General features: G+C 44.1%; 2 protein-coding genes across 2 annotated transcripts in view; both read left to right on the top strand.

Annotated features, from left to right (window-relative positions):
• The first annotated feature begins 1,144 nt into the window (after positions 1 to 1,144).
• CUZD1 (CUB and zona pellucida like domains 1) lies at positions 1,145 to 11,390 on the top strand. Its single transcript, XM_030951762.1, has 11 exons — positions 1,145 to 1,214; positions 2,318 to 2,356; positions 2,709 to 2,726; positions 2,943 to 3,248; positions 5,075 to 5,228; positions 6,780 to 6,994; positions 8,238 to 8,388; positions 8,735 to 8,946; positions 9,215 to 9,387; positions 10,046 to 10,434; positions 11,111 to 11,390. The coding sequence occupies exons 1-11, from the start codon at positions 1,145 to 1,147 to the stop codon at positions 11,388 to 11,390; spliced, it is 2,007 nt and encodes a 668-aa protein (XP_030807622.1).
• An 8,240-nt stretch (positions 11,391 to 19,630) lies between these two features.
• Positions 19,631 to 27,902, top strand: part of DMBT1 (deleted in malignant brain tumors 1) — a 54,508-nt gene continuing 46,236 nt past the window's right edge. Inside the window, 9 exon segments of the mRNA XM_030951763.1 lie at positions 19,631 to 19,730; positions 22,416 to 22,460; positions 22,878 to 22,925; positions 23,167 to 23,487; positions 24,443 to 24,757; positions 25,007 to 25,051; positions 25,250 to 25,609; positions 25,980 to 26,294; positions 27,255 to 27,577. Coding sequence (XP_030807623.1) covers positions 19,631 to 19,730; positions 22,416 to 22,460; positions 22,878 to 22,925; positions 23,167 to 23,487; positions 24,443 to 24,757; positions 25,007 to 25,051; positions 25,250 to 25,609; positions 25,980 to 26,294; positions 27,255 to 27,577 — 1,872 coding nt within the window.

The following is a 27,902-nucleotide window of genomic DNA, read 5'->3' on the forward strand; positions in this document are numbered from 1 at the left end:
AACCAGGATGTCAAATTCTTATCTACTAGAAGTTTCTGCATATTCTCTCTAGAAAAGAAATGCAGAATTCTGAGTTACACAACTTACTAAGACCCTGAGACTTTTTAAAGATTGACTGAATATAACCTTGCTTTGAAATGAGTCTTGGACCAGGGGCTCTTCCAGGCTAAGTAGCTCTGTGATTCTCAGGTTTTAATAGTGTTCAAACATTGCCAAACTTGCTGTGCAAATGTGGGTTCCTTGATGAGCACTTGGATCCACTGAAACTTCATCATGACCTGAGATACTTTATCTTTGTAAAAATCCATTGTAAGTTCCATTGGGTGCCCTTACTTTTCTATTACCTTAAATCTGTTGTAAATCTCAGGGGACAACTGTGTAAAGAGTTCTGCCAAGCTCTTAAGAGCTTCAGAAATAGAGAATTTGGGATGAATTTTCACTTGTTTTCTATATTTGCCCCTATTCCCGGACTGAAAGACCTTGTTCTCTGGGAAGGTTTTATGTAGTTTAACAATGATCAGTGTAAGACCACTGAAGTTTGGCTTGGGTTTGTGTCAATAGTCAAAAAATTACTTTTGATGAACTTGCAGGGCTTAAACATCCTGACTCTTGCTGCCCTGGTGAGGATAGAGCACACTGAGGGATGAACAGAAAAAGAAGATTGCACTCGCTTTTACTGCATGTTTTTGTGACATCTTCTGGGATAGGGTACAAAGCGTTATTTCCCACTGTAGTACCACCCTTCCACGTGTTCAGTCACAAAAAGAAAAGCACATTTTGCTACAGCCTAAAAAGCAGCTTTGGATCAGCTACAGCTCAAGTAAAGGGACAAGTTACATAAGTGACAGCAAGAGAACTCCACAGCCAAGGAGGGATGGGCTGGTAAAGGAGCAGCTACTGCAGCCCCTTTTGATCTCTGCTTTGCCTGGATCAGATGCCAGGTGTTGTCCTGCTGTAGAAGCAGGAAGCTGTAAATATTGGTTTACAAATCAAACATGTGGCGATGGATGGAAGTCGGGGAAGTGAGAGCAGAGGGGAATGTGATATTGAGCTACAGAAAGGAGAGATTGGGCTGCTGAGCTGCACCCTCTGGGGACTCTGCCTATAAATTCTGGTGTCCTCCTGCTCCAGCAGCTCCAAGGAGATGGCTGCCACCAGGATCCTGCCATGGGTGGTGATGGTAATTCTTCACATTCAGGTGGATGCCTCCTCAGGTAAAGAGCCTCACTTCCAATCACCTTTGTAGCTTTCTTTCACCTTGGGCTAACGTTGGGATTTAATGGTAAAAGAGGATTTACCAGCATGGCTCAGCTCTTTCGAAAACCATGAGCTGGTCAAACCTATGAGCTGAGCAAATCAATGTTATCAAAACTGCTTAATGAATTTCATTTTTTCCCATCATTTTTTGTAAAGAGCCCAGTAAAGGAAATTAAAATTAATATACTGCAAAGCCAGTTATAACATTTTCCTATCCTTTATATTGGGATAATGGATTTAAAGACTAATAAGTATTTTCTGGACTATATACATGTTTATTTTAAAGAGGGTGAGGTGTACAAACCGTGGGGTTTGTATTTGATTAGATTATAATGGAAATTACTGTAATTTTTGTTAGTTTAATTTCCCAGAGACTAATTCCTGTTAGGAGTGTAATTTAATTTGGTTGCAGAGTCAATGATCTGCCCAGCCACTTCCACCCCTTTGGGGACCAATACAAATATTGGTGGGTCTGATGGGAGGGGGGATATTTCAAACAGGGTGAAATAGGTTTTTTCTATTCCAAAACCACTTTTTCCCTTTCCAGGTGAGACCTCCCTGACTGAGCAGGGTGCTGGCAGAGACAAAACATTTCTTTTTCAGCAGATGCTGCTGTGTCCTCTCTGCAGGGATGGAAAAACATCAAAAAGTGTTGCCACAGCTGCTGTCTTTCCACCCCTTCCTCTTTGGGGTGTTAAAAGACATCCAGCCCCACAGATCTGTGAATATCCAAGTGGTTACAGGTTCCCCCCTGGATTATGGGGGATTCATTCTGCTCCCTGTCCCTCTCTTCCAGCTCAGGGGGCTGGGGGACCTCAGAAAACTGACCCCACTTCCAGGGTCTCTCTGGGCCACTTGCAGGTTCTGGTGGGCTCACAAAGAGTGTTGATGGTTAATGGAAGAAAACACTGCTGAGGTTGACTAAAATAGACAGAAATCTCCTGGATCTCAAGTTTGTTGGCTGCAAATTGCTCGAGGCTGAAACAGGCTTTGAGGAAGTTTCATGTTAAATTTGCCCTGTTGACCTTCACATACGCTATCTTATCTTTTTCTTCTCTAGTAACAACAAGACGTCCCACAACTACTGAGTCCACGACTGGTAAGTGGAATTTATCAGATTGTTGCTTTATATAATAGTGATAGATTTATGGTTTTGTCACAGTATTTATGGTTGGGAAGAAATTAGTATGATTAAAAAGCTCACATTTTCTTTAGCGGGGGGATGGGAATGTACATGAAAAGTAAATTATCTGGGATAGAGGAATTTGGGGATGGCTTTTCCCTCCAGCAACCAGCCTCTAGAATGAAAAAGATCTTCTGTCACTTGTGCCCTTCAGTGGGATCTTGACTCACTAGAGGAAGGGTAGAAAGCACTCACAACTCCCAAAGAATTTTGTCCTAATTCTCTTGTTCTCTGTGTGTTTTTTTTCTCTGCTTGTTCTCCTCCACAGTTCCAATCATAGTTGATGGTGAGTCTGTCTGCCATGGTTCTTGTCACAGCCCTGGGCAGAGGGATGTGACGTGCCTGCCCCAACCTCTCCATCCCACAGTGAGGGAGTGAGCAGGGCCTTCCAGCCCTGGGCTGTGCTGCAGGTGGATGCAGCCATGCCCAGGGAGGCTGTGGGATGTCATTCCCTGGAGCCAGAGCACCACTGGCCTGACCAAGGGGTTTGTGTCTCTCCAAGACATCCTCCTGAGGCTGAGCGGCGGCCCCAACTGGTGCGCTGGCAATGTGGAAATCTACTACTTTGGAGCCTGGGAGAAGGTGTGTGGCTACCTGTGGGACATGCAGGACGCCCAGGTGGTGTGCAGGCAGCTGGGCTGTGGCTTCCCTCTGGCCATCATGTACCCCTTCCCTCCGAGCGACTCCTACTCCTCCTACCTGTTCACCGAGGCGAACTGTACGGGCAATGAGGACCTCCTGTGGCACTGCCCCTACAAATACCAGCACAGTGCCTGCTACCGTGGAGCTGCTTCTGTCGTCTGCTCAGGTGGGTGTCTGTGCTTTGGTGCCGTTTTCCCGAAGAAAATCAGTCTGGATGGAGGTGGGATGAAGGCTGCCCAGCCTTTGCTCCATGCTCAGGGCAGCAGCAGGTTGTGGGTCCATGCCTGATGCAGAGGGGGGTGTTTCAGAGGGAATATCAATCTCATGTTTGCAGACTGTACCTGGGAAATCTGGGGTTTGGGCATCATTTCTGCACAGAGCAGGGTGTGAGGAGAGGGGTGGATGCCATGGGACAGAGAGAGAGAATCGGCAAGCGTTTCTCACAGCGGCTTGTGAGAAATTTTAGGGAGCTGGAAAGATGTGATAACCTGTTGACTGTAAACAATTTGCAGGTGCTGTTTTTCTACTTTATTTTTCTGTTCCTCTCAAGGACAGTGTGTGAGAAAGATGTTTCTGTTAGTTAGCCAGTAGAATAGAACCTATCTATAAAAACCGCGCAGTTCTTTTGAATAAAGCCTTCTTTGCCTTTGCTATGATCCTGCCTCTTGCCTGTTCTGCCCCGACCCCGGCGCACAAGGGACAGAGAGGGGTGGCTTTTAGTCAGGCCATCCTCCCCGTGGGTCCCTCCATAACTTTCCATGAAATTAAATACACGTAGGGCGAGCCAAGCAGTTCTAGTGCCTCACATCCTCTGATTTTCTCCTTCCAGACTCGGGAATAACAGTGACTCCAGCAACAGGTAACCAGAGATTTCTGTTCATATGTGGGTTTTCCGTGGGGTTTTCTTTCTCTGGGATGCTCTGTTTAGGCAGCACTTGCAGACCCTGGCTAATGTCCCTAACATTCAGGGAGATGTGGGATTGCTTGGGATCATTTGGGACTGAGCAGCCACTTTTTCTGTGGGAGAGGTTTGGCACTGGTCTTCATGGTGCTGTAGTGGGGATGCCCTTGAGCGAGTGCTGGTGCTGTTGGCACTGCGGCCATCTCAGTCCTGCCACACTGCAGTGCTGACTGTGGGATTTGGCTTTCACTGGGGTTCAATGGGGTTCCCACTGGAGAGGGGGGACTCCCAGAAGGATGATCCTCTTGGGCAAAGCATTGCTTGCTCATCTGCTGCTCTCTCCCTGCAGCCCCAGCTGTCTCCAGACTGATGTTCACCATGCCATGGAATACAACAGGTATGTCCAGAGGAGCTATGGGGTTGGACTGGCTTCTACCCTCCATTATTCACCACAGAACTACGGGATGATGAGTTTGGAAGGGATTTCTGGAGTACATCTGTTCCTACCCCCTGGCTAAAAGCAGGATCAGCCAGAGCTGGCTTCCCAAGACCATGTCCAGAGGGCTCTTGGCTATCTGCCACCTCTGTGGGCAACCTGTGTCTGTGCTCAGTCACCCCTGCAGAGATAAAGTGTCTCCTGATGTTCAGAGGAAATCCCCTGTGTTTCTGTGTCTATGGTCTCTTGAGGGGCACCCTGGAAAGAGCCTGGATTCTGGAGAGGGTTGACTCCCAGCAGGTTTTATCTCTTGGAAAAAATGCTGGAAGTGAACCCTGCTGATTTCTCCCTGCAGCACTGGGTGCCTCCAGCTCAACTTCCCCTCTGTCACAGACCATATTTAGGTCCAGAAGAGTTGGGGGGTCTGATTATCTCCTTCCCCAGGTGCCCCCCTGGACAGCCAACCACATGGACCTGGGTTTCTGTAGGAGCTGTGCTGGGGGGACGCAGGGGTGATGTTTTGGGGTGCCTGGCAGGGAGGGTCTCTGTGGGGCTGTGGCAGAGCCTCCTTGGCAGGGCCTTGCCCTTCTCTGACGGATTCTGGCAATGGGATAAGATCTCTCTGCCCGTGCCTGGGCTCTGCTCTTTTCCTCAGGGAACTTCTCCTGCGGTGGCTTACTTCAGGGATTGTCTGGGACCCTCCAGAGCCCGGGATACCCCAACTCCTACCCCGACAACTCCTACTGCGTGTGGCGCATCCGGCTGCGGGACCCGGCCCGCAGGATCCAGCTCCAGTTTACGGACGTGGAGTGAGTCCAGATGGGCTCTGGGGTGGCTTTGTCCCCACTGTGAAACCTTGGCAGCCTCTGCCCCAGCACTGGGGTGAGGTGGGAATGGGGCCAGGCTGCTGGGCCCTGCAGCTGGGCTCAGACAGATCCTCCTCTTATAGTAGAAACAGGCGATCCCCCAGCCAGGGGATAATGTGCTCTGATTCCATGATTCAGAATGCTGAACAAATTGCTTTATGAAAACTGTACTATATTACACTAATTCTATATTATAACTATACTAAAGAAAAACCCGTGACTGTCTGAGACAGCCAGGACACAGCTTTGAGTGATTTGAGTGTTTTGAGTGATTTGGCTAATCACTCAAAACAACTTTCACCCATGTCCAATTAACCAAACCACTTTGAGTGAACAATCCCATAACACATTCCACATGTGCAAAAACAGGAGCAGTGAATAGAGATAAAAATTGTTTTCTCTTCTCCTCTGAGGTTCTCACTGCCTTCCCCAGGAAAAATCCTTGGGGATTTTGTGCCCGCTGCTGTTGCTACAGAGGAAGACACGGCACAAAGCACCAAGACTCCATCAGAAGGGTGTATAAGAGAGATTTACTAGAGCAACATGTTGCTTTTATGGTTTTTCAAGATATTTACATTCACCTATCATACACATTCACTGCCCATTGGTCATAAGAAAGAAACAAAGTTCTCAATAGGTGAACAAGGAGCCACGTCATTCTGTGAGCCAGCTAGAGTCTGTATCTTTTAACTTTCTCCCTTTCATCACATTGTCATGGTGATTCTTGGGGTCTCTAGCTGCTCAGAGTGACCCTGAGATGTGTTAGAAAGTCTCGTTTACCAGCCTGGTGGTTGAAGAAGGAGTCAGAGCTCTTCAGTTCTCGTTCTCAAGGTTGTTTATTGTTCCTTATCTATAAAATTCTTTCTCCTGTCCAGCTGAGGTCCGCTCAGCAGGACAGACAGAGGCACTCTGCCTGCTCCCAGGGCAGTGTTATCTTTTTATACTAAAAACTATGTGTACAATGATTACAATTACTGTCTAATACCTATCACCTATGTTAGACAGTAAGCTTCTGCTCTAAACCAATCCAAAAGTGCCAACATCACAGCAGAAGATGGAGGCAAAGAAGAAGAAGAAGGAGAAAGGCTGGGCACGTCCAGATCCCTCCATCTTGACCCCTGAACCCCCATTCTGAACACCCCAAAAATCTATTTTTCACCCTGTTATAAATTCACTATCATTCTACTTAAACTGTCGTGGCTTGTAATTCTTCATATAGGGTTGGTAATTGTTTTTTCTAAGGGCTAAATCAAAGGCACAGGGGTCTTGGGCTCTGTGCCAAGGTCTGTGAGCCCCCTGGGCAGGGGCTCAAGTCCTCCAGGGTAGACAGAGGAATTTCCTGACAGGTGACAACCTTGGTGTCTTCCTCAAGAGAGATACAGGGCTTTCCTTATCTCCAGAAAGCCTTCTCTGGCTCACAAGAACAGCGCAAAATGCCTTTTCCTACATGCTGCTCTTGGTGAGGAGAGCTGAGGCCACATTTTCTCCCTGCAGGCTGGAGGGCACCAGCTGCTCCTACGATGCCATCGAGGTGTTTGATGGAGGCTCCCCCCAGAGCTGGCTCCTGGGCCGTGTTTGCTGGAATGACCACCGTGTCTTCAACTCCTCCGGGAACCAGCTCACCGTCCTGTTCCGCAGCGACGGCAGCGTCACCAGGCGGGGCTTCCACGCCTACTACTCCTCGTTTCTTGCCTTCAATGCCACTGCGGGTAAGACTGGAGCTGTCCTTTACTCCTTGCTAGAGCAGGGGCTCAAGCTCAATCACAAAGACCTTCTGGTAGGTCTCAACATTTTGTGGGCACCCAGACCCTCTGGTCCCACTTAGAGGCATCCTGGCTCAAGGGTGTTTTTCAGGAGAGGATGGCCATGAAGCTACTGCCAGACACTGTTTCTCTGCCTGGTGGGCAGGAATGGGACTCTCTCCACCTCCCCCAGTGCTGCCACTGAGCTATCATCAATTTTCCTGCTCTGTGCTGTAGGCAGAGGAGCTGCTCAGCCCTGGCACACTCGTTGCTGCAGAGGCCAAAGGCTGCTTCTTGTTTTTCCAAAATAAAGGGAGCTGAAGTGCTCAGCCACAGTGCAGAGAACTCCTTTTGGCAGCTGAAGCTGGCTGCTGCTCTGTTTACAGTGCCAGGCTCCCTCTGAATGGCAGCAGCACTTTCTGATTGACCGTCCCCTCCTCCCAGTTTGGTGCCACCACAAACATGCTGAGGGTCCACTCCATCCCACCCTGCTCACCTTTAACAGAGGAGATCAAGGCCCTGCTGATGGGAGCTGTTTCATGTGCAGAACACCAGCTGCACCCTGGGCTGGTGGGTGGAAGGGGAGGGCTTGGAGCCACACAGGGACCCGCCGTGTGTCCAGGCAGTGATTGTGGGTCTGGTGTTGCAGTGTCCCTTCAGGAGCCCTTCTGGGGAGGGGTGACCCCCAGAGGGCTGTTTCTCTTAGGCAAAATGCTGAGTGTATTTTGTATTTTTTATCACCTGCTGCTCTCTCCCTACAGCTCCCAGTATTTCTACTGTGTCACCAACCCCAGGTAGGTTTGGAGGACTTGGGTAAGTCCATGAATTGGATATTTATCAACTTTTTTCTTTTGAAACAAAATTATTTTAGTTCTTTTCCTCCTCCCTTTGGTCATTAGCAATTGTAATAGGGGGTTCCTCTTTCAAGGAACAGCTGATCTCCCTAATTCCAGCCTCAAAACTGCCCAGTGCTGTGGAAAATATTTGTGTCCTGCTAGTGCAGGCACTGCAGATCAGCATTATAAAATCTATTCAGCATGGTTAGCATCTCCTAACCTGCATTCTGATGTATATGAATCTAACGGAGAGGCCACTGGAGCTGATTGAAGTCACTATCTCTACGTTTAGACACAAACTTCACACAGACGTAATCCAAACGCAACCCTAAATGTGCATAAATACCTTTTTCCTCTTGTATTTTTCTCTGCAGAAGATTATTCTTGTGGTGGCTTGCTCTCCTCCTCATCTGGTACCTTACAGAGCCCGTTTTACCCCAGAAATTATCCAAACAATGCCAATTGCGTGTGGGAAATACAAGTAGAAAGCAACTTCCGTGTCACACTTACATTTACAGATATTCAGTAAGTAAGAATTTATTACTTGAGAAGATGAATGTAAGGGACTGACAACTTGGACTTACTAAGCAAAAACCTACATGATTTCAAGGATCTTTATCAAAGCTTTTAGTATATCTGGAAAGGGAAAATGTGTTCATTTTTGCTTATTTAGTCAAAAACGTGGCTGGTGTCTACTGAGACAGAAATTGGAAGCTGTAGATTCTGTTCCAAAGATTTGACAGTCATACCAATCAAATGTATTCTTCTGCTATAAAGAGCTAATCTGACTGAAAACCCAAACCAACAAGCAAACAAAAACCAAAGAACATAAAAACAAAGCATAAAACTAAATAGTTACGTTGCTTGCCAGGATGGAAGGTGGCAGATGCCTCTCTGACTACGTGGAAATCTATGATGGGCCCCTGCACAGCTCTCCTCTCCTTGGGAAGATTTGTTCTGGTTATTACCCCACGTACACATCGTCCTCCAACCTGCTGAGCGTCCGCTTCCACAGCAACTCCCGACACACGTACAGAGGGTTTCAGGCCAACTATCACTCCACTCCTGCTGATGACAGCACCAGTAAGTTCACCTTTAAAGCAGAAACGTGCTTTTCAATTATTTTCTGGTTCGCTGGTTGTTAATCTTGTTAGTATTTTAAATTAGATTTTTAAAATTTAAGTTAGATCTGTAGCGTTTTCATGGAGGTTCAAGTCCATTGTTTGGATTCTGAGCTCCTTCTGCCATATCAGCTGTTTCTGCAAAAGATAGTGTTTGTTTAATCCACTGCTTACAACCTTTTTTGGTCACTTCACTGAGCCTGTAACATATTTTCTTTGCCATCCACTAGCACTGCTGTGTTTGCCAGACTACATGCATGTGGTGGTGAGCAGATACTTCCTTCAATCCCACGGATACTCTGCTTGGAACCTGACCCTGAATGACCCCTTTTGCACACCCAACATCACATCAAATTCTGTGACATTCGACATTCCGTACACTCGCTGTGGCACTGTCAGAGAGGTAGGACTGAACGTTTCAACAAAGTGGGCAAAAATGGGAAGATCTAAAAATTCAAACAAGAGAATTTGCTTTGAAAACCAGCACAAATTGAAAGCTACCTGGGATCTGCAGGGACTGGAATTGTCCTGGTGATTGTGGGTTGTCTCCCTCTCTCCTGAAGGATATTTGCACTTGCATTTCCTGCCTCTGCTAACAGAGCATTCCCTTACAGCCTGTTATCCATCTCCAAAGAAATAAACTGTGGAAGGATGCAAATACTTGGCATTTTCAAGGTCCCAGGCTGAGTGTGATAGCTACAAAGGTTTCAAAGCTTTCACTAAACATGACTAATGATGTTGTAGCCAGATTTCAGCTTAAATAATGTGCTGGACCTGAACCTTCACGTACTTAATGTTGTACAGGTTGTATTTAATTCTGTTATGTCTGCATTTATTGTGAGTAGTTTCCTAGGCCAAAATTGTAGGCACTGAATATCACTTGAAGATTACAGATTTTTATCTTGAGAACAGAAATTACTAGACTCAGACTTTTCCATATCAGACTTTCTGGGAAATAATGTTTTTACAGAGCACATCGCTGTAAGAATACAGCAAAGTTCAGAATGTATAGTAGGGTACCCGAATATATGAATTGATTTTATATTTTATGTGCCAAACAGGGAAACAACGACACAATCAGCTATTCCAACATTATTAGAGGGTCCTCTTCTGGTACATTAATCACAAGAAATAGAAATCTTCTCTTGCATGTCAACTGCAAGATGCTCCAGAACACGTGGGCAAAAACGATGTACGTGGCGGACGACAACTTTGAAGTCAATGAAACTCAGTACGAGAGATACAATGTCACCCTCACATTTTATGACTCTTCAAGCTTCTCAAGGCCAGTGTATGACTCACCCTACCATGTCGGCATCAACCAGAATTTGTTCCTGGAAGCTTCCCTGCACAGCTCTGACCCATCCCTGGAGTTATTTCTGGACACTTGTGTGGCATCTCCCACTCGCCACAATTTTACAACAAAATCCTATCCTATAATCGAGAATGGGTGAGTTCTTATGAATTGCAACTACAGATAAAACTGCCTTCAAATTCCTGCATCTCCTATTAATTTTTATTTTTTAATTTAATGGAATAGTGTGAATACAGCACACATTAATGACGGCTTCTAATTAATTAATGGACAAGAGCATTCAGGGTTTACTGGGAAAAGGGAGATGGATTGACCCAAAATATAACACACACACCACAGCTTAAAATAACAAGTAGATTAAATGGCTATGGCCAATTCACAGTGGATTATTATTATTATTATTATTATTATTATTATTATTATTATTATTATTATTATTATTATTGTTTCTTTGTGATTATAATACTTTCATTTATTTTTATTTTTTATTATTAATTATTACATTATAAGTTATTAAAATTTATTATTATTATTATTTATTAATAATCATAAGGCAATAGTGAAATGCCTCAGGTAAGGTTAATTTACCTTCACAGAATCATACAAACACCGGGTATCAGACACACGACAGGCTGAGGAAAGGCAATGTTGTTGAATTATGCCAAAAAAAGGCATTTTGGTTTTCTGACTTGCAGCTTTCCAAATTGTTTTCACTATTCTTAAAAATCACTTTTCATGTTGTGTGTTTTATTGCATGTAAATGACTGACTGGAGTGTGTATTCATGAGAGGGTTTTTTTGTTTCTTTTTAGGTGTGCCAAAGATCCCACCTATGCTACTTATTACTCACCCTTCAGAAACACCCTCAGGTTTAAATTCAATGCCTTCCAGTTCATTCAGAGCAATCCAGAGGTTTACCTGCAGTGTGAGCTGGTGGTGTGCAGGGCCTATGATTATTCCTCCAGATGCTACCAAGGCTGTCTTCAAAGGTCCAAGAGAGAGGCCAGCTCTGACCCAGAAAGTGTGATTGTTGTTGCTGGCCCAATACAGCTTTGGAAACCTGAGACAATGGATGAACTTGGGTCTCAGTAAAACTGTCTCCTTTGACAGACAGCATCTTTAAATGCCAATTGAATTCTGGAAGAAACCATGCTGCTAGGTTGCCAGAAGCTCTAGAATAAATATTAGGAATGTGCTCTCTGACTCATGCCTGTTAATCCCAATTCACATCAGTCATCCCCGTGTAACAAAAATGCTCCCTCAGCAGTTCTATGGGGAGTGAAATTTGTGATTTTTAAGCTTTTTGTTCGTAGTTTGTTTTCTTAATGGTAAAACTGGAATGTTGAAATTGCAGTGTAGGTTCTATAAACAAGTTCTATTAATACACACCTGAGTCTAGATGTATTAGAGTGCAAGAAATCTGTTAATCTAGAACAATATTTTCCAGCATTTTTTAAGGTTTGGGACATAACACAATGAGGGATAAAGCATGTCCAGGTCTTTTCATCTCTCCCAGAGCTGAAAAAGCCAAAGACCAGGGAAAGTTTAAACAACCCTCAGACTGGCACCCTGCAATATTAGGCTCTCTTATTTAATCACAGCACATGAACCACAAAATCCCTCTTCTCAAGATGGGTATCTTGGTTCTGCCAGTGAAAAATACAGCCAGATCTGCTGTGAGATCAGCACAGCACAACACCCTGTGCCTGTAACACCTAATCCTGAGTGCCATCATGTGGCATGTACAGGGAGCCAGCACTGCTGGGGCAGCTCAAATCCCAGGTTCAGTTTTGGGCCCCTCACTGCAAAATGTCATTGAGGTGCTGGAGCGTGTCCAGAGAAGGGAAAAGGAGCTGGGGAAGGGTCTGGACCACATAAGGAGTGGGAGCTGGAAATTACTTCAAAACTTCCCAAGGGAAAAAAGCTTAGATCAGACTGCAATACCTTTCACTTATGGTGTGCCACAGTGATGAAGTAATTGCACCACAGCAGGAGGAAATTTTTCAGTGGAAGGCTCCTCAAGGGGAAGAGGACTGGGAGATAGCATGGACTGAGGATTGAACTGGATGGAAGTTTAATGACACACAAGGGTTTAATACATGCGACTTAAGTCAGTGGAGTGGCTAATGGTTTCTGATAACCTTCTGTTATCATGCGACCGCAACCTACAAAATTATAGCAAAACCCCACACAACTCTATAATTTCCCCCTCTATTAAATACTGGTGAATGAATAGAAAACATATCAATGTCCCCAAAGAGGACATTGCACTGTCATATTTGCATTAAGGTCTGAAGTTCTCCTCACCATTCCTTGGCTATGTATAATAAGTCTTCTCCAGTTCTACATAAAATCTTAAGTTTAGGGCAAATGGTGTAGTCATTAAAGTGCTCTTAGTTAATGCAAATGATGATTATTAATAAATGGCATCTACTCTCATATTTTATTTTTTAACCACACTTCCTTGAAGTGCTCCACCAAATCTTATTTGAAAAGGGTTGTACTGACATTTATTTCTGGTCACTTCAGTAAAAGCCCACATTATTATTATTATTATTCTTAGCTCAAGTTCTTGGTTCAAAACTACACCAATCTTGCTACACTGTAGGGCGGCAGCTACAAAGAGAACAATGGAATAAGTCAATGGCTATTGTCTCATTTTGAAGGGCTGACTCACCCATCCTTATGAAGGACAGAGTAGATTCATTGTGTTGTTGTGTTGTTGTGTTGTGAACCAGGGAACACCAAAGCCAGAGCTGCAGCACAGTGAAATCCTCAAGAAAAGCATCTAGGTCAAAAGATGAGATGTATGAAATTCTAACTTGCAAACACAATGCAAAATCTTTCCAGAGTACTTTGAACATTTCCATGGATCTGATCTGTTCTGGGACCATATCTGTTGAGCTTGAAGTCAGTTTAATATATCTGAATATCAATGAATGCCATAAAAATATTTTTTACATCCTCTCATTTTAAGATGTCTCCACCGCCTTTCCCCTTTTTGTTCTTTCCATTGTGTTTAGATAAATAGACAAATACAAAATTCATCTTCTCTAACAAAGAAATGTTTACTGAAATGCCTGGCTTAGGCAAGCAAGTCTTGCCAATTTGTTCCACCAGACTTGGACAGCCAGTACCTGCCCATGACTTATGGTGCACCCAAATTCTGGGCCACAAATTCTTGGTTATTTACAGAACAGCAAACACAGCGTGGAGCCCACTGGGCAGACCTCATCTCTGACTTTGAATGGTAAAGAACAAAACCTGCTGCTTGACCATGCCCCAGTTGTGCCAGGCTCTGTGTGGTGCAGGAGCATGTGGCACAGATTTCTGGCTTGGTTTTGGGGAGTTTTCCAGTGGGGGCTGAGGAATGTTTGCCCTCAATATGCACCATCATTGTGAAATTTATAAACTGAGAACCTCACTCGAGCAGTGAGTAGTTCAGCAAATATCTTCAGAATGGATTTCCAGAAATGTGTTGGAGGCCTGATCATGCAGAGGTTAGGGCAAACACTTAGCTGCCCCGATGGTTTACAAAGAATTTGGGAGACTAGTCATAGTAGAAAAGTTATGCACATAACTTATTTAAACATTTGCTAATTCAAATATTTTATTTTAATGGTTTCTCTTGGCTCACAGTTAAATGTCAACGCATATTTGCCATCATGCAATATTTGATACAGCAATATATGTGTAAAACTGGTTTCCTTTACTGTGGCAAAATTAACTAACTTCTTTTCCCTGTTATAGAATGCCTGGTAAAGTGGGGGTAAGGTGAGATGCATTTACAGTTGTCATTGCCCATTCATTCAGTAAATACTGCTGCCTCACATGGTCAGATGTAGAGCATCCCTCACACCATAAAAAGCACACTGGCAGAAATTATCTGCCCAGTTAGGTGGGAAAAAACATGAAAATGTGAAAGGAAATGGCACATACTACACTTTGTTTTCTATCTTGCTGCCTGTGTGATTCAGGGAAAATAAAACATGTAGCTCAGGAAACTAGATTGTGTTGCACTGAGTACTGGACTGCAGATAGGAATAAATTTATTTTGTTTATTGGTAAGGTATTTTTGGTGCAGATTTTAATTATTACAGCAGCACATTCCTAAGACAAACTGCTTGATGCTTCCAGATCTTTGGTTAGTGCAAGGAAGAATGTAAAAAGTATTAATAAGTTTAAAGATTTGTGATAGATACAAACAAAAATCTAGTTCTACTTTAAATGACAAATCAAGACACATATTTTTAATACAAAAGGTACAAATTACTGGGGTCTTGATCAGAAAAAAATACAAAACCAGTAATCCTGCCTTTTTCATTATGGCTCTTGGGGTTTTTTTTTCTGGTTTTTGAGCTTTGAAAGAAAAAATTCCTAGAAGAGACAAAGCATGGAGCAGCACACGTAGACATCTGCTGTCCAGGGAATTTCTGGGAAGACTTGCAGAAGCTGGGCTGAGTGGGGAAATTGTCGAATCCACTCTTGGCTACAAATGTAGACTTACACATTTGGGAATCACAACCTTTAGTGCAGTTGGCTTCTTTAGGATAAAGAATATCATGCAAATTTAATGTGGTTTTTCTTTCTCTGAGGACCACAGGTGTTTTTTCTCCACATAAATAGACTTGAAACAAAAGTTCTGTGAGACATGGCACCACAGTCATATCACAAAAAGGAATTCGTACTGTATTAGTACTGTATTAGCTTCTGAATGTCCTTAAACACTACACATACAGAAATCTAGCAACAAGTTTTCTTTTAATCCACTAACATTGTAAGTAAATACAGTTTATTATTTTTAAAGTAGTTTAATTCAGCTGTTTTTTTTTTTGCATTTCTGTGTTTTAGCAGAAGCAAATATTGCTTTAAGATTATTTCTTTTTAATTTTGATAATTTCTGGGAGGTATATAGGATGAACAGAAATCCTTGACAAAGATGTAATATTGTGGCCAAGGAATTAGTTTCAAATAGATTTTCAAAGCTCATGGGTTATTAAAAGGCTTCAGAAAACCTTAATTCTTCGTCAAATTGTGAGAACAAAGGAAGAAATAATGAGGCTGGCTGAAGGCAGACATAGAAACACATTATTGGAAAGGTAAAAGAACAGGTAAAAGCACTTAGACAAAATAGTGTATATAACATCAGTTTTATCTTTCTGGAGAAGGACTTTGAAGTTTATCAGTTTGTACCAGCTTTAAAGCATCATAAAAGTTGAGCAAGAGATTATAAACAGGATAGTGATGAAAAGTAATTACTGTAGAACTGTAAATGACTGATTCCTTTTCTGTTTCTTGCTTTGAAAATATCTTTCACACAGACAGAAATGTGTTGTGTTATATATCAAGAGTTCTATTACCATTATAGTGCAAGGGTTCCATATCCTCAGAGCTTTGTACCGCCTTAATGTTTCTCATAGGCAGCTCCTCTAAGCACTGCCTGTTCCTGATCCTTGTAGTAGTCATCTGATTCCAGTTCCCACCAATCCACTCTTTTATAACACTGTTCTTACTGGCTACAGGTGTGGCCTGTTACCATCCGGCCTGCTCCTAATCTTTAGTAACTGGCTCAGCTGCAACTCTTTAGGGGATAAGATTACATTCTATACCACCTTCATTTACCCATACTGCATCCCCCTACAATAATGCATATTCCTTTCCCCTATACTTGCCTTAGGTTTAGATGTCCACCACAAAGCCCCCAGCAGCAGCACAACACCTCTGGTGGATTCTCTCTTTTGAGCACCAGTGTTTTTCCTGCTTTTAGGTGTTTTTGCACATGGAGAGCTGACTTTCCTTGAGCCACTACCTTTGGCAACTGGCAGTGTCATTTCCCCTCTACTGGTCCTGCTGGCCTGAAGGCAAGGTCAGGGCAAGAGGGTGAACAAATGAAGAGAGCTGGAAGTCTTGGAGCCAAGTTGCTTTCTGTGTTCACACCACCTCTTCCAGGAGCCACTTGTCCCAGACTCCCCAATCAGGTGTTTTTTCTCTTAATAAAACTCAGAAAGGAAACTGAAACATTAAATGAACACTACAGCTAAAAACACTTAAAAGAACTAAGGGTGATTTGAATAGAGGAGTATAAAAAGCGGGTGGAGGTCAAGAGGCAGGTTTGAGGATCAGGTGTAACACAGTAGGAAAGAATTCAGCTGTAGGGTCATTAAGGCAGCAGCAGATATGGCCCAATAAGGAGCATCCACCAAGGTTATTCTCACACTGTCTCCCAGAATCCCTTCAAATGCAGGCAGTTCTGGCTGTTGGGGACATTCATTCACTATGTGACAAAAATGCACATGTGTCATGTCCCAGGGGAAGACCCGGTCTGTTCATACGAGGGGTTTTGAGGCTGTGAGACCCAGGACACCACCCAACCATCAGACACAGGCACGGGCAGTGTACAGATTGATTTCACCTGCATTTGGCTTTTCATAAAACATCTGATATTTATTTTTGCCTCTTTCTTAGACTTAAAACTGAACATTTTTCCTTTTGTGGGGACGAAGCAAAGGAGACTAAAAGTCTGAGTGCTGGGTGCTCCCCTCGTTGGGTATGGCCCATCTGGTGCAGCACAGAATGAATAGGGACAGATATGGGAATTGAAGTCCTGCACAGCATTCCCAGGCAGATACAGAGAGAGTGATTTTGTTCAAGCTCCCTCCTGCAAGAAGCATATGACAGAAAACCAGCACAGAGTGTTATTGTAAGTCTTCTTATTCCTTTGTTAAACTGAAAGAAAATGATTGATCAATGAGCATAGCAGAGCTTTCTATAGTGTTTAACAGCTCTAAGAGCCACTAAAAATGACAACTGTGATTGAAATTCAACAGTTTGATACCTCATTTTTGATTGAAATTGCATAGAAAACATTTGGTTTTTAATCCAACTACAGCAATATAATTTAATAAACACTTGCTCCAGCAAGCAACTGACCTCTGAAAAAACAGGTTATGCATTAATTGAGGCTGATATTAAGAGACAAATGTCTTAAAGTTTCTTGTGTCTCAAGGTTTTTGATCACAGTAAGACAAATTTTATCCTGTGTATTTTATCTCACTAATCAGTGCTCAAGAACCAAGGCAAAAATTTCATTTATTCCTGATGTGATATATGCATATATATACATACATACACACACACACACACACACACACACACATATATATATACATATATACATATATATATATACACATATATATATATATACACACACACATATATATATATGTGTATATATACACACATATATATGTTCTGCTACCAGGAATGAAGCAGTCTCATAACTCAAGTTTTTTGTGGAGTTTTATATTACTTGGTTTTTCACAAAACTTCCTGCTGCTCTAATCTCAGTGTGTGCAATAGATAAGACAGATAATGTGAGGCATGGTTTGCAGATTACATTGGAATTTTAGCCTCTACAAATCAAAGGTGCCTGTTATTAAGGCATAAGTCCTGATAGAAGTTAAAAAACACTTACTGGAAGTGCCAGAAATGCACTGGTGAGACCCAGGAAGTAGCCTGACATGTTCATGTGTTCATGAGCCTTGCTAGCAGATTTAATTATTGTGCATAAATTTAACATTTAGTCCCTCTCTGTGGTTGAAACTCCTTGATATCATCCATAAATTTTCTGTTCACAATGCATCAAAACAGCTATGGCTGGACAATCTGGAGACCCTCAAGTCCATCCCCTTTGCTTTGTCAAAGAAAACAAGCTGCTCAGGACTGTCCAGTTGGTGTGAATATCTTGAATAATATCTTGAGGAATCTATAAAATTTCTGGGCACCCTATTCCACTGCTTGTCCAGCCTCACAGTGGAATTATCTTTCCTTATGTTGAGTTTATTGTACCTCAGTTCATGCCCATTGCTTCCCAACCTGCCACCAGGCACCACTGAGACAAGTCTGACTCATTTTTCATGAATCTTAAAGCAGGATTGACCTTGTGAGCCCCTCCCAAGGACAGTGTGTGGTCACTCCACTGAGCACATGGTATTGTTTTTGCTCTTGTCAGGCAGTCAGGAGCAGTGGAGCTGTGAATAGCAATGCTCAGGCTTCCATTTCTTTATTAACATGTGAGTACAATCAGATGTATTTACCATTGTCCTCCAGTTTGTTTGCTCTTCTCAGTTACAGCTTTAACAGCTTCTGATTCTGTTTCTGGACTCTGGCCTTTTGTCTTTCTTTCCTCAATTTGAGCACTGTGAACCTTTGCAGGAAGAGCACTCTTTATTCCCCTTGTTCTAGACCCAAGCCGCGCCTTTCTAAACAAGGAGAGTTGGAACACACCAGCAAGAATATTGAGATATGTCCAACTACTGCACTTTGGTTGTAGCTCTTCTGGTAGTCAAAATAAACAGAGAGATACAGCCTGGATGGGGTGTAATGAAAAGAATATCAGACCAAAAACTGGCCTGTTTCTAGCTGAGCTCTATTTCTCCTCATCAGGTGAGCAGAAACAGTAGAAATGCAATAAAATGACCCCAGCACACAGGACTTGTCGTGCCCATAAGTCATCCTAAACTCCATTAAGACTTCACACAGACCAACCAAGGAAACCAGCTCAACAGGACTTTTGATTTCAGTTCATCCTTCTTTTCTGTTTTATAAACATTGTGATTGAAGGTATTGAAGGGAGTTCTGCTGGCAGGTGTATCTGAGGACCATAGGTGCAGTTTGAGGGAAGACCCTGGTAAAGCAGAGCAAGCTCAACAGAGGCCTGCAGCTGAGGTCCACTTAGGGTATGTTACAAAAAATGGCATTAATTTACTTTTTATTCCTGACTTAATCCCATTTATTATGGGGGTTTTTTTTTGTTTTGTTTTTTGTTTTTTGTGTACAAACAGTAGGGGAACAAAGCTACAGTTTCAAATGGAGAACTAAAATGTAATCATTTATAAGACCAAGACTCTCTGCTGAAGAATGTACCAGAAAATCTACTGTGAATTTGCTGCTTCATCCTGCAATACCTTACAGTCTGCGTAATCAAGCAATTACCTATTAAGAATAAATAAATAAAATTGGGATGGTTGAGGCAAAGAAACACATATATTCAGCAGTCTGGATCCAAAGGTAGCTCTGGGCCAGCACATACAGTTGAAGATAATGCATAGTAAAGGGCTGGCATAGAGTTTCTTTTCTTCCTAGTAACACAAATTATCTAGGAAATGGAAACTTTACCACTCCTATGTAATCCTTCTGCAAAGATCAGGTAATCATAAAAAATATTGCATAATAAATCAGACACAGCATGGGTCAGGCTGACCTTGGGAGCCCCAAGCAGTGCAGAGTATAAAATCGAATGCTCGGTTTTACTGGGATGTCTTGACAAGATGGGTGCCACCAGGGACCTGCTGTGGTTATTCCTGCTAAATGCAGTGCTCCTGGATGCCATCTCACCTAATCTACACAAAAATTATTCTTCCCAAAAAGGTAGGAAAAAGGGTGTCTTACTTTGCTACTCTGGGTCTATCCATGGCACTCACAGGCCAGTTTAATCAACCCTTTGGAAAGATGGGAAGACAGATTGAAATTAGATAACATCAGGTTGTCTTATTAAAAATACAAACCAATTGATACCACAATTAGGTATTATTTTTGTTGAAGTTAATTTAGTGCGATGAAATTATCATTGTTTTGCAGTAGTGTCTTGCAGCTAAGTTTGAACCAAATTTAAAAAGAAATCTGACATGAAAAATTGAGAGACCTTGTTCCTATAAATCTATGGCTTCCATTATGGAATTATGAGGGATTATAGTTTCTTAGGCTGTAATGCATATCTGCTTTATAGTAACTCAAACTCCACCTTGCAAATGCACAGGGAGCCACCCAATACTTATTTAGCTTTATATAATTTAATGGGACTGCAACAGAAAGACACAGTTGCTGTGTTGGAGGATGTCAGGAAGCCCCAGGTGTGTGCATTTCACTAACTTGGGACTTTCAGGCAGGTGGAATAAAAATCTGGAGATTATAACAATTCAGCCTGCATGTGTAAAAATACAAAACAATGTTGGGTTTCCTCAGAAACCAATATTTAATACTGCCTAGGACTTTCTAAGCCCTATCAGTATTTTTAAAAAGCTAAAATAACAAAAACCCAACAAATTAATAAAAAAGGTATGACTCTCGCTCCTCTTTCACAGAAGATATCTGAAGTCCTATGCTCCTGCTAAGAATTTCTTCTGACTTAGACACCTCTTTGTTCACTTTTTTTTGCAGTGAACACCCATTATATCCATGGGAATATTGGTGATAGAGTGTGCATTGCTAATTTTGCCCACTGCTTTTCAAAAGACAGTTCAAAATGCTTGACTTATACAAAGGGAAACAGAGAAATGAAAACTAATCCAAGGAAATCAGAATAAGAGACATTTAAAACAATGAAATCATAGAGCAAAGAAATCAATAGGGTCTGATATCTGTCTCACTGTATAAAGTCACTTTCTACATATCTGGGAGTTACCAAGTATTTTGTGTGTGGTACTCAGATAAAAGAGGCCTGAGAAAGACACAGCACTTCTATAATTCTGTATCAGATCATTGAGCCTAACTAAGCAGGTCACTGATTTCTTTTAGCATTAAAATACATTCTTTTTGCATTAAAATACTCACAAATACATTTATGTAAGTTTTCTTTGTTCTTGTTTTGGGGATTTTTATTACTAATTAATTTTACAGATAAACCTGTGTATACAAACAACTGAAAGTACTGTGGTATTTCAAATTAGAAGCACATCTTTAAGGGATTTCCAAACATATTCTGTATTACTCATGCCCAGGCACCTCTTGCTGTAAATTTTGAGTATTTCATTTTATTAGGTTATCAGTAAAACTTTAATGCTTGGCTTATTGACCTCCCAGCAAATTTTGTCTGTTCCTAGCAAATACACATTAAGAATTGCAACTAAAAAAATTAAAATATTAGTCAAAAATCCAAATTATTCTGTTTAGTCTGATCAAACATTAATGCAAACACGTATGTATGAAAAACAGGTTTGCTAGTTGGGAGATTTGCCTTCAGTTGTCTCTGTTTGCATCCTTTTATCAATTGAAAAGATAATTTTGTGAGGCTACTACGCCCTTGTGGAATATGACATTACTAATTATATCTTATTTTGCAGACACCAGATCTTTGCTCTGCATCCCAGAAGATGCAGCTCTCTAGGGAAAACATACCTGATATGAATTTGTTTATCAGATGCATTGTAAATTAAGTCACAGAAAGCAGCCATGTACAACAAGAATCTGAAAGTAATGCACTCATGGAGTCACAGAATTATAGGGTGATTTGGGTTACAAGGCAATTTTAATAATCTTCTGGCTTAAACCTCCAAAAAGAAGCAGAGACAGTTTAAAACAGATGCTCAGAGCCATGTCTGACCTGGAAAGTGGCCTGTGAAGGGAAATCCACAACATCTCAGGACGACCAAAAAAATAAAGACTCATTTTATAGGGAAAAAAGTGTTTTGAATACATGTCCAAAAATTCTTGGTTTCCTTACTTCTTCCACAAAAGATCAGCCTTGAGATTGACACATTGCTCTCTGTCTCCAATATGGCAGGGTTGGACCAACATCCCCACCACTGGAAGGAACTTGATCATAATTCTTCACTCACCAGGGACTCACCTGCTTCATCTTCCATCTCTCCATATGCCACAGCCCCTGATACATCCATGTTAATGCCTGCCATTCTTCCAGGTGGGTATGAATCTCTCTGAAATTTCTGGCCAGTGCTTTTGAGGAACCAGTAATTCCCACAGAGTTTGGGGTTTGGTTACCTCCATGGGACAGCAGAGCCCAGGAAAAGCAGATCATAACTGAAACCAAGGGTGGCACTCCTCGTGGTCTGGAACTTGTAGACCCATGCCAAGGTGCCAACAAGGGAAGGTGCCTGCTTGTTGTCTTTGCTGGTTGGAATTTGGTGTGTGTTGGTGATGAGTGCAGGGTTATGTTTCTGGCTGATCCCACCATGAAAAACCCCCTTGCTGACACCCCCAAACTCTCCATCTGCCATGTGACAGGGTGACAGCACCATGCCCAGCACTGGGAGAAACCTGGCCACCCTACTTCATCCAACAGAACCCTAATTGCTTCTTTTCTTTCCTCCCCTGCAGATGCCACCAATGCCACAGCCAGCCTCACTGTCTCTGCTCCTTTAGGTGAGTCTGAGTTTCTCCTGGGTTTTCTGGCCACTGTTTTCTGCAGAAACATTTAGTGCCTCAGAGGTTGGGGTTTAGTCTTCTCTAAGGCAGAGCAGAGCCTGGAAAAAGCACAGCAGAATGCAGTTGAGACTGGGAGTCGTGGTAGCTTGAAATTCATAGAGCATTGCCAAAGCTCTGGCAAGGGAAGGCACCTGCTTGTGGTTTTTGTTGGCTGGAATTTGGTGAGAGTTGGGAATGAGTGTGGGATGATGTTTTTGGTTGATCCCACAATGAAGGACCACTGTGCTGACATCCTCATGCTCTCCATCTCCCGTGTTCCACGGGGGCACCAACATCCCCAGTCTTGGGAGTAACCTGGCCATGCTCCTTCATCCACCAGGAGCTCACTTGCTACTTCTTCTTTCTTGCCTACAGACGCCACAGCCAAAGATCTACCCCAGTTCAGGTTGGCCACTCCTCCAGGTGAGTCTGAATTTGTCCATGTTTTTCTGGTGACTTCTCCTGGCTGAATAGTTAGTGGGGCAGAGGTTTGTGTTTAGTCTTCTCCCTGAGAGAGGAAAACCCAGGAAAAGCAGCTTAAGACAGCCAAGACTGGGAGACATGGTGGCCTGAAATGCGTAGTCTGATTTCAAGGCCCTGGCAAGAGAAGGTACCTTTGTGCTAGAATCTCTTCCCAAGTTTTCCATACCTCCTTCTTTCCCAGATGCCACCATCAGCCTGGTGAACGGCAGAGGCCACTGCGAGGGTCGCGTGGAGATTTCACACTCAGGGGGCCGGGGCACTGTCTGTGACGATGGCTGGGACATGAACGATGCCCAGGTGGTGTGCAGGCAGCTGGGATGTGGAGCTGCCCTTTCTGCAACATCAGGGGCCTCCTTTGGACAAGGCAATGGCAGCATCTACCTGGACGATGTGAACTGCACAGGCTCGGAGTCATCCATCTTCCAGTGCAGCCACCGTGGCTGGGGCAGCCACAATTGTGCCCACAGTGAAGATGCTGGTGTTGTGTGCTCAGGTACCACTGGTTTGACTGCCTGCATGCTGGGACGTTTTCAGCACGTGGTCTTAGTTAGTCGGAATTAGATGATTTGTTGGGGATGAGCACAGGGTCATGTTTTCAGTTGATCCCACCATGAGAGACCATTCTGCTGACACCCCCAGGCTCTCCACTGCCCATGTGCCAAGCTGGCAGCAATGTGCCCAGCAGTGGAGAAAGTCAAGCACAAACCTTCATCCAACAGGCCTCACCTGCTTCTTTCCTTTCCTGCCCTACAGCTGCCACAAGTACAGGCCCAACCACTCCCAGCACCACCTTCCCTGCTCCTACAGTGGGTCTGAATTTCTCCTGGGTTTTCTGGGCACAGCTTTTGGCAGAAAGAATTAGTGCCTCAGAGTTGCTGTTTAGTTTTCTCCCTGGGAGAGGAGGAGCCAGGACAAGCAGTTTAAGACAGCCAAGACTGGAAATTGTGATGGCCTGAAACTCATAGAATGATTCCAAGGCCCTGATGTCATCTTGGTTTCTATCTTGTTTTCCTTTATATATTCTCTGTATCCTTTACACACATATTTGTAGCTTTCTAGCTTCTTGTAGTAATTAGCTACAGCATTTTCCTAGGCAGGAAGTCAAAACTCATTCCAGGATCACTATGCTATCATGGTTCTTTCTGGTTAAAAGGGCCAAAAAATGGCTCTTCAGACACATTTCATCACAAAATACAATCCCATCTGAAGGCAGAGAGGACTTTGAAGGGACTTGGACAGGGGTGAATTGCATCACCATTTGCGGATAGTTTGTGACTTTTGTGGATATTTTTCCATATCTGCCCTGGAGGCCTCCAATGAAGATCCACCTTTCTATTACTTCCTATACAAAAATTATCCCCAAAGCTATGTTATTTCATTTCTAGGTTGACAAAGGCATCACCCTGGCAAGAAGAGGTGCCTTTGTGCTAGAGGATCTGTATCTCCTTCTTTCCCAGATGCCACCACCATCAGCCTGGTGAACGGCAGGAACCGCTGCGAGGGTCGCGTGGAGATTTCACACTCTGGGGTCCGAGGCACTGTCTGTGATGATGGCTGGGACATGAACGATGCCCAGGTGGTGTGCAGGCAGCTGGGATGTGGAGCTGCTGTTTCTGCAACATCAGGGGCCTCCTTTGGACAAGGCAGTGGCAGCATCTACCTGGACGATGTGAACTGCGCAGGCTCGGAGTCATCCATCTTCCAGTGCAGCCACAGCGGCTGGGGCAGCCACAATTGTGGCCACAGTGAAGATGCTGGTGTTGTGTGCTCAGGTACCACTGCTTTGACTGGCTGCATGCTGGGACTCTTTCAGGAAGTGTCCCCTCTTGGCTGGATATGGATGTGTGTTGGGGATTATGTTTTTTGTTGATCCCACCATGAGAGACCATTCTGCTGGCACCCCCAGGCTCTCCATTGCCCATGTGCCAAGCTGGCAGCAACGTGCCCAGCACTGGGAGAAAGGCAGGCATGAACCTTCATCCAACAGGCCTCACCTGCCTCTTTCCTTTCCTCCCCTACAGGTGCCACAAGCACAACTACAGACAGCCCCATTTCCGTTCCTTCAGGTGGGTCTGAATTTCTCCAGTTTTCTGGCTGCTGCTTTCTACAGAAACAATTAGTGCCTCAGAGTCTGATGTCTGGTTTTCTCCATAAGAGAGGAGAAGCCAGGAAAAGCAGTTTAATACAGTCGAGACTGGGAGTTGTAGTAGCCTGAAATTCATAGAGTGATTTGTCTCTGGCAAGAGAAGGTACCTTTGTGCTAGAATCTCTTCCCAAGTTTTCCATACCTCCTTCTTTCCCAGATGCCACCATCAGCCTGGTGAACGGCAGAGGCCACTGCGAGGGTCGCGTGGAGATTTCACACTCAGGGGGCCGGGGCACTGTCTGTGACGATGGCTGGGACATGAACGATGCCCAGGTGGTGTGCAGGCAGCTGGGATGTGGAGCTGCCCTTTCTGCAACATCAGGGGCCTCCTTTGGACAAGGCAATGGCAGCATCTACCTGGACGATGTGAACTGCACAGGCTCGGAGTCATCCATCTTCCAGTGCAGCCACCGTGGCTGGGGCAGCCACAATTGTGCCCACAGTGAAGATGCTGGTGTTGTGTGCTCAGGTACCACTGGTTTGTCTGCCTGCATGCTGGGACTTTTTCAGCACGTGGTCTTAGTCGGAATTAGGCCGAAAAATTGGCCTAAAAATGGCTCTTCAGACACATTTCATCACAAAATACAGTCCCATCTAAAGGCAGAGAGGACGTTGAAGGGACTTGGAAAGGGGGGATTTGCATCACCATTTGTGGATAGTTTGTGACTTTTGTGGATATTTTTCCATATCTGCCCTGGAGGCCTCCAATGAAGATCCACCTTTCTATTACTTCCTATACAAAAATTATCCCCAAAGCTATGTTATTTCATTTCTAGGTTGACAAAGGCATCACCCTGGCAAGAAGAGGTGCCTTTGTGCTAGAGGATCTGTATCTCCTTCTTTCCCAGATGCCACCACCATCAGCCTGGTGAACGGCAGGAACCGCTGCGAGGGTCGCGTGGAGATTTCACACTTGGGGGACCGTGGCACTGTCTGTGACGATGGCTGGGACATGAACGATGCCCAGGTGGTGTGCAGGCAGCTGGGATGTGGAGCTGCTGTTTCTGCAACATCAGGGGCCTCCTTTGGACAAGGCAGTGGCAGCATCTACCTGGATGATGTGAACTGCACAGGATGGGAGTTGTCTCTCTTCCGGTGCAGCCACCGTGGCTGGGGCAGCCACAATTGTGCCCACAGTGAAGATGCTGGTGTTGTGTGCTCAGGTACCACTGGTTTGTCTGCCTGCATGCTGGGACGTTTTCAGCACATGGACTTAGTCGGAATTAGATGATTTGTTGGGGATGAGCACAGGGTCATGTTTTCAGTTGATCCCACCATGAGAGACCATTCTGCTGACACCCCCAGGCTCTCCACTGCCCATGTGCCAAGCTGGCAGCAATGTGCCCAGCAGTGGAGAAAGTCAAGCACAAACCTTCATCCAACAGGCCTCACCTGCTTCTTTCCTTTCCTGCCCTACAGCTGCCACAAGTACAGGCCCAACCACTCCCAGCACCACCTTCCCTGCTCCTACAGTGGGTCTGAATTTCTCCTGGGTTTTCTGGGCACAGCTTTTGGCAGAAAGAATTAGTGCCTCAGAGTTGCTGTTTAGTTTTCTCCCTGGGAGAGGAGGAGCCAGGACAAGCAGTTTAAGACAGCCAAGACTGGAAATTGTGATGGCCTGAAACTCATAGAATGATTCCAAGGCCCTGTTGTCATCTTGGTTTTTATCTTGTTTTCCTTTATATATTCTCTGTATCCTTTACACACATATTTGTAGCTTTCTAGCTTCTGGTAGTAATTAGCTACAGCATTTTCCTAGGCAGGAAGTCAAAACTCATTCCAGGATCACTATGCTATCATGGTTCTTTCTGGTTAAAAGGGCCAAAAAATGGCTCTTCAGACACATTTCATCACAAAATACAGTCCCATCTAAAGGCAGAGAGGACTTTGAAGGGACTTGGAAAGGGGGGAGTTGCATCACCATTTGTGGGTAGTTTGTGACTTTTGTGGATATTTTTCCATATCTGCCCTGGAGGCCTCCAATGAAGATCCACCTTTCTATTACTTCCTATACAAAAATTATCCCCAAAGCTATGTTATTTCATTTCTAGGTTGACAAAGGCATCACCCTGGCAAGAAGAGGTGCCTTTGTGCTAGAGGATCTGTATCTCCTTCTTTCCCAGATGCCACCACCATCAGCCTGGTGAACGGCAGGAACCGCTGCGAGGGTCGCGTGGAGATTTCACACTCTGGGGGCCAAGGCACTGTCTGTGATGATGGCTGGGACATGAACGATGCCCAGGTGGTGTGCAGGCAGCTGGGATGTGGAGCTGCTGTTTCTGCAACATCAGGGGCCTCCTTTGGACAAGGCAGTGGCAGCATCTACCTGGACGATGTGAACTGCATGGGATCAGAATCATCCCTCTTAAAATGCAGCCACAATGGCTGGGGCATTCACAACTGTGGCCACAGTGAAGATGCTGGTGTTGTGTGCTCAGGTACCACTGCTTTGACTGGCTGCATGCTGGGACTCTTTCAGGAAGTGTCCCCTCTTGGCTGGATATGGGTGTGTGTTGGGGATTATGTTTTTTGTTGATCCCACCATGAGAGACAATTCTGCTGGCACCCCCGGGCTCTCCATTGCCCATGTGCCAAGCTGGCAGCAACATGCCCAGCACTGGGACAAAGGCAGGCATGAACCTTCATCCAACAGGCCTCACCCGCCTCTTTCTTCCTCTGCAGGTGCTGTAGGCATAACTACAGACAGCCCCATCTCCGTTCCTTCAGGTGGGTCTGAATTTCTCCTGCATTTTCTGGCCATTGCTTTTTGC

Source organism: Camarhynchus parvulus, chromosome 6 (assembly GCF_901933205.1).
Source record: "Camarhynchus parvulus chromosome 6, STF_HiC, whole genome shotgun sequence".
NCBI lineage: Eukaryota > Metazoa > Chordata > Aves > Passeriformes > Thraupidae > Camarhynchus > Camarhynchus parvulus.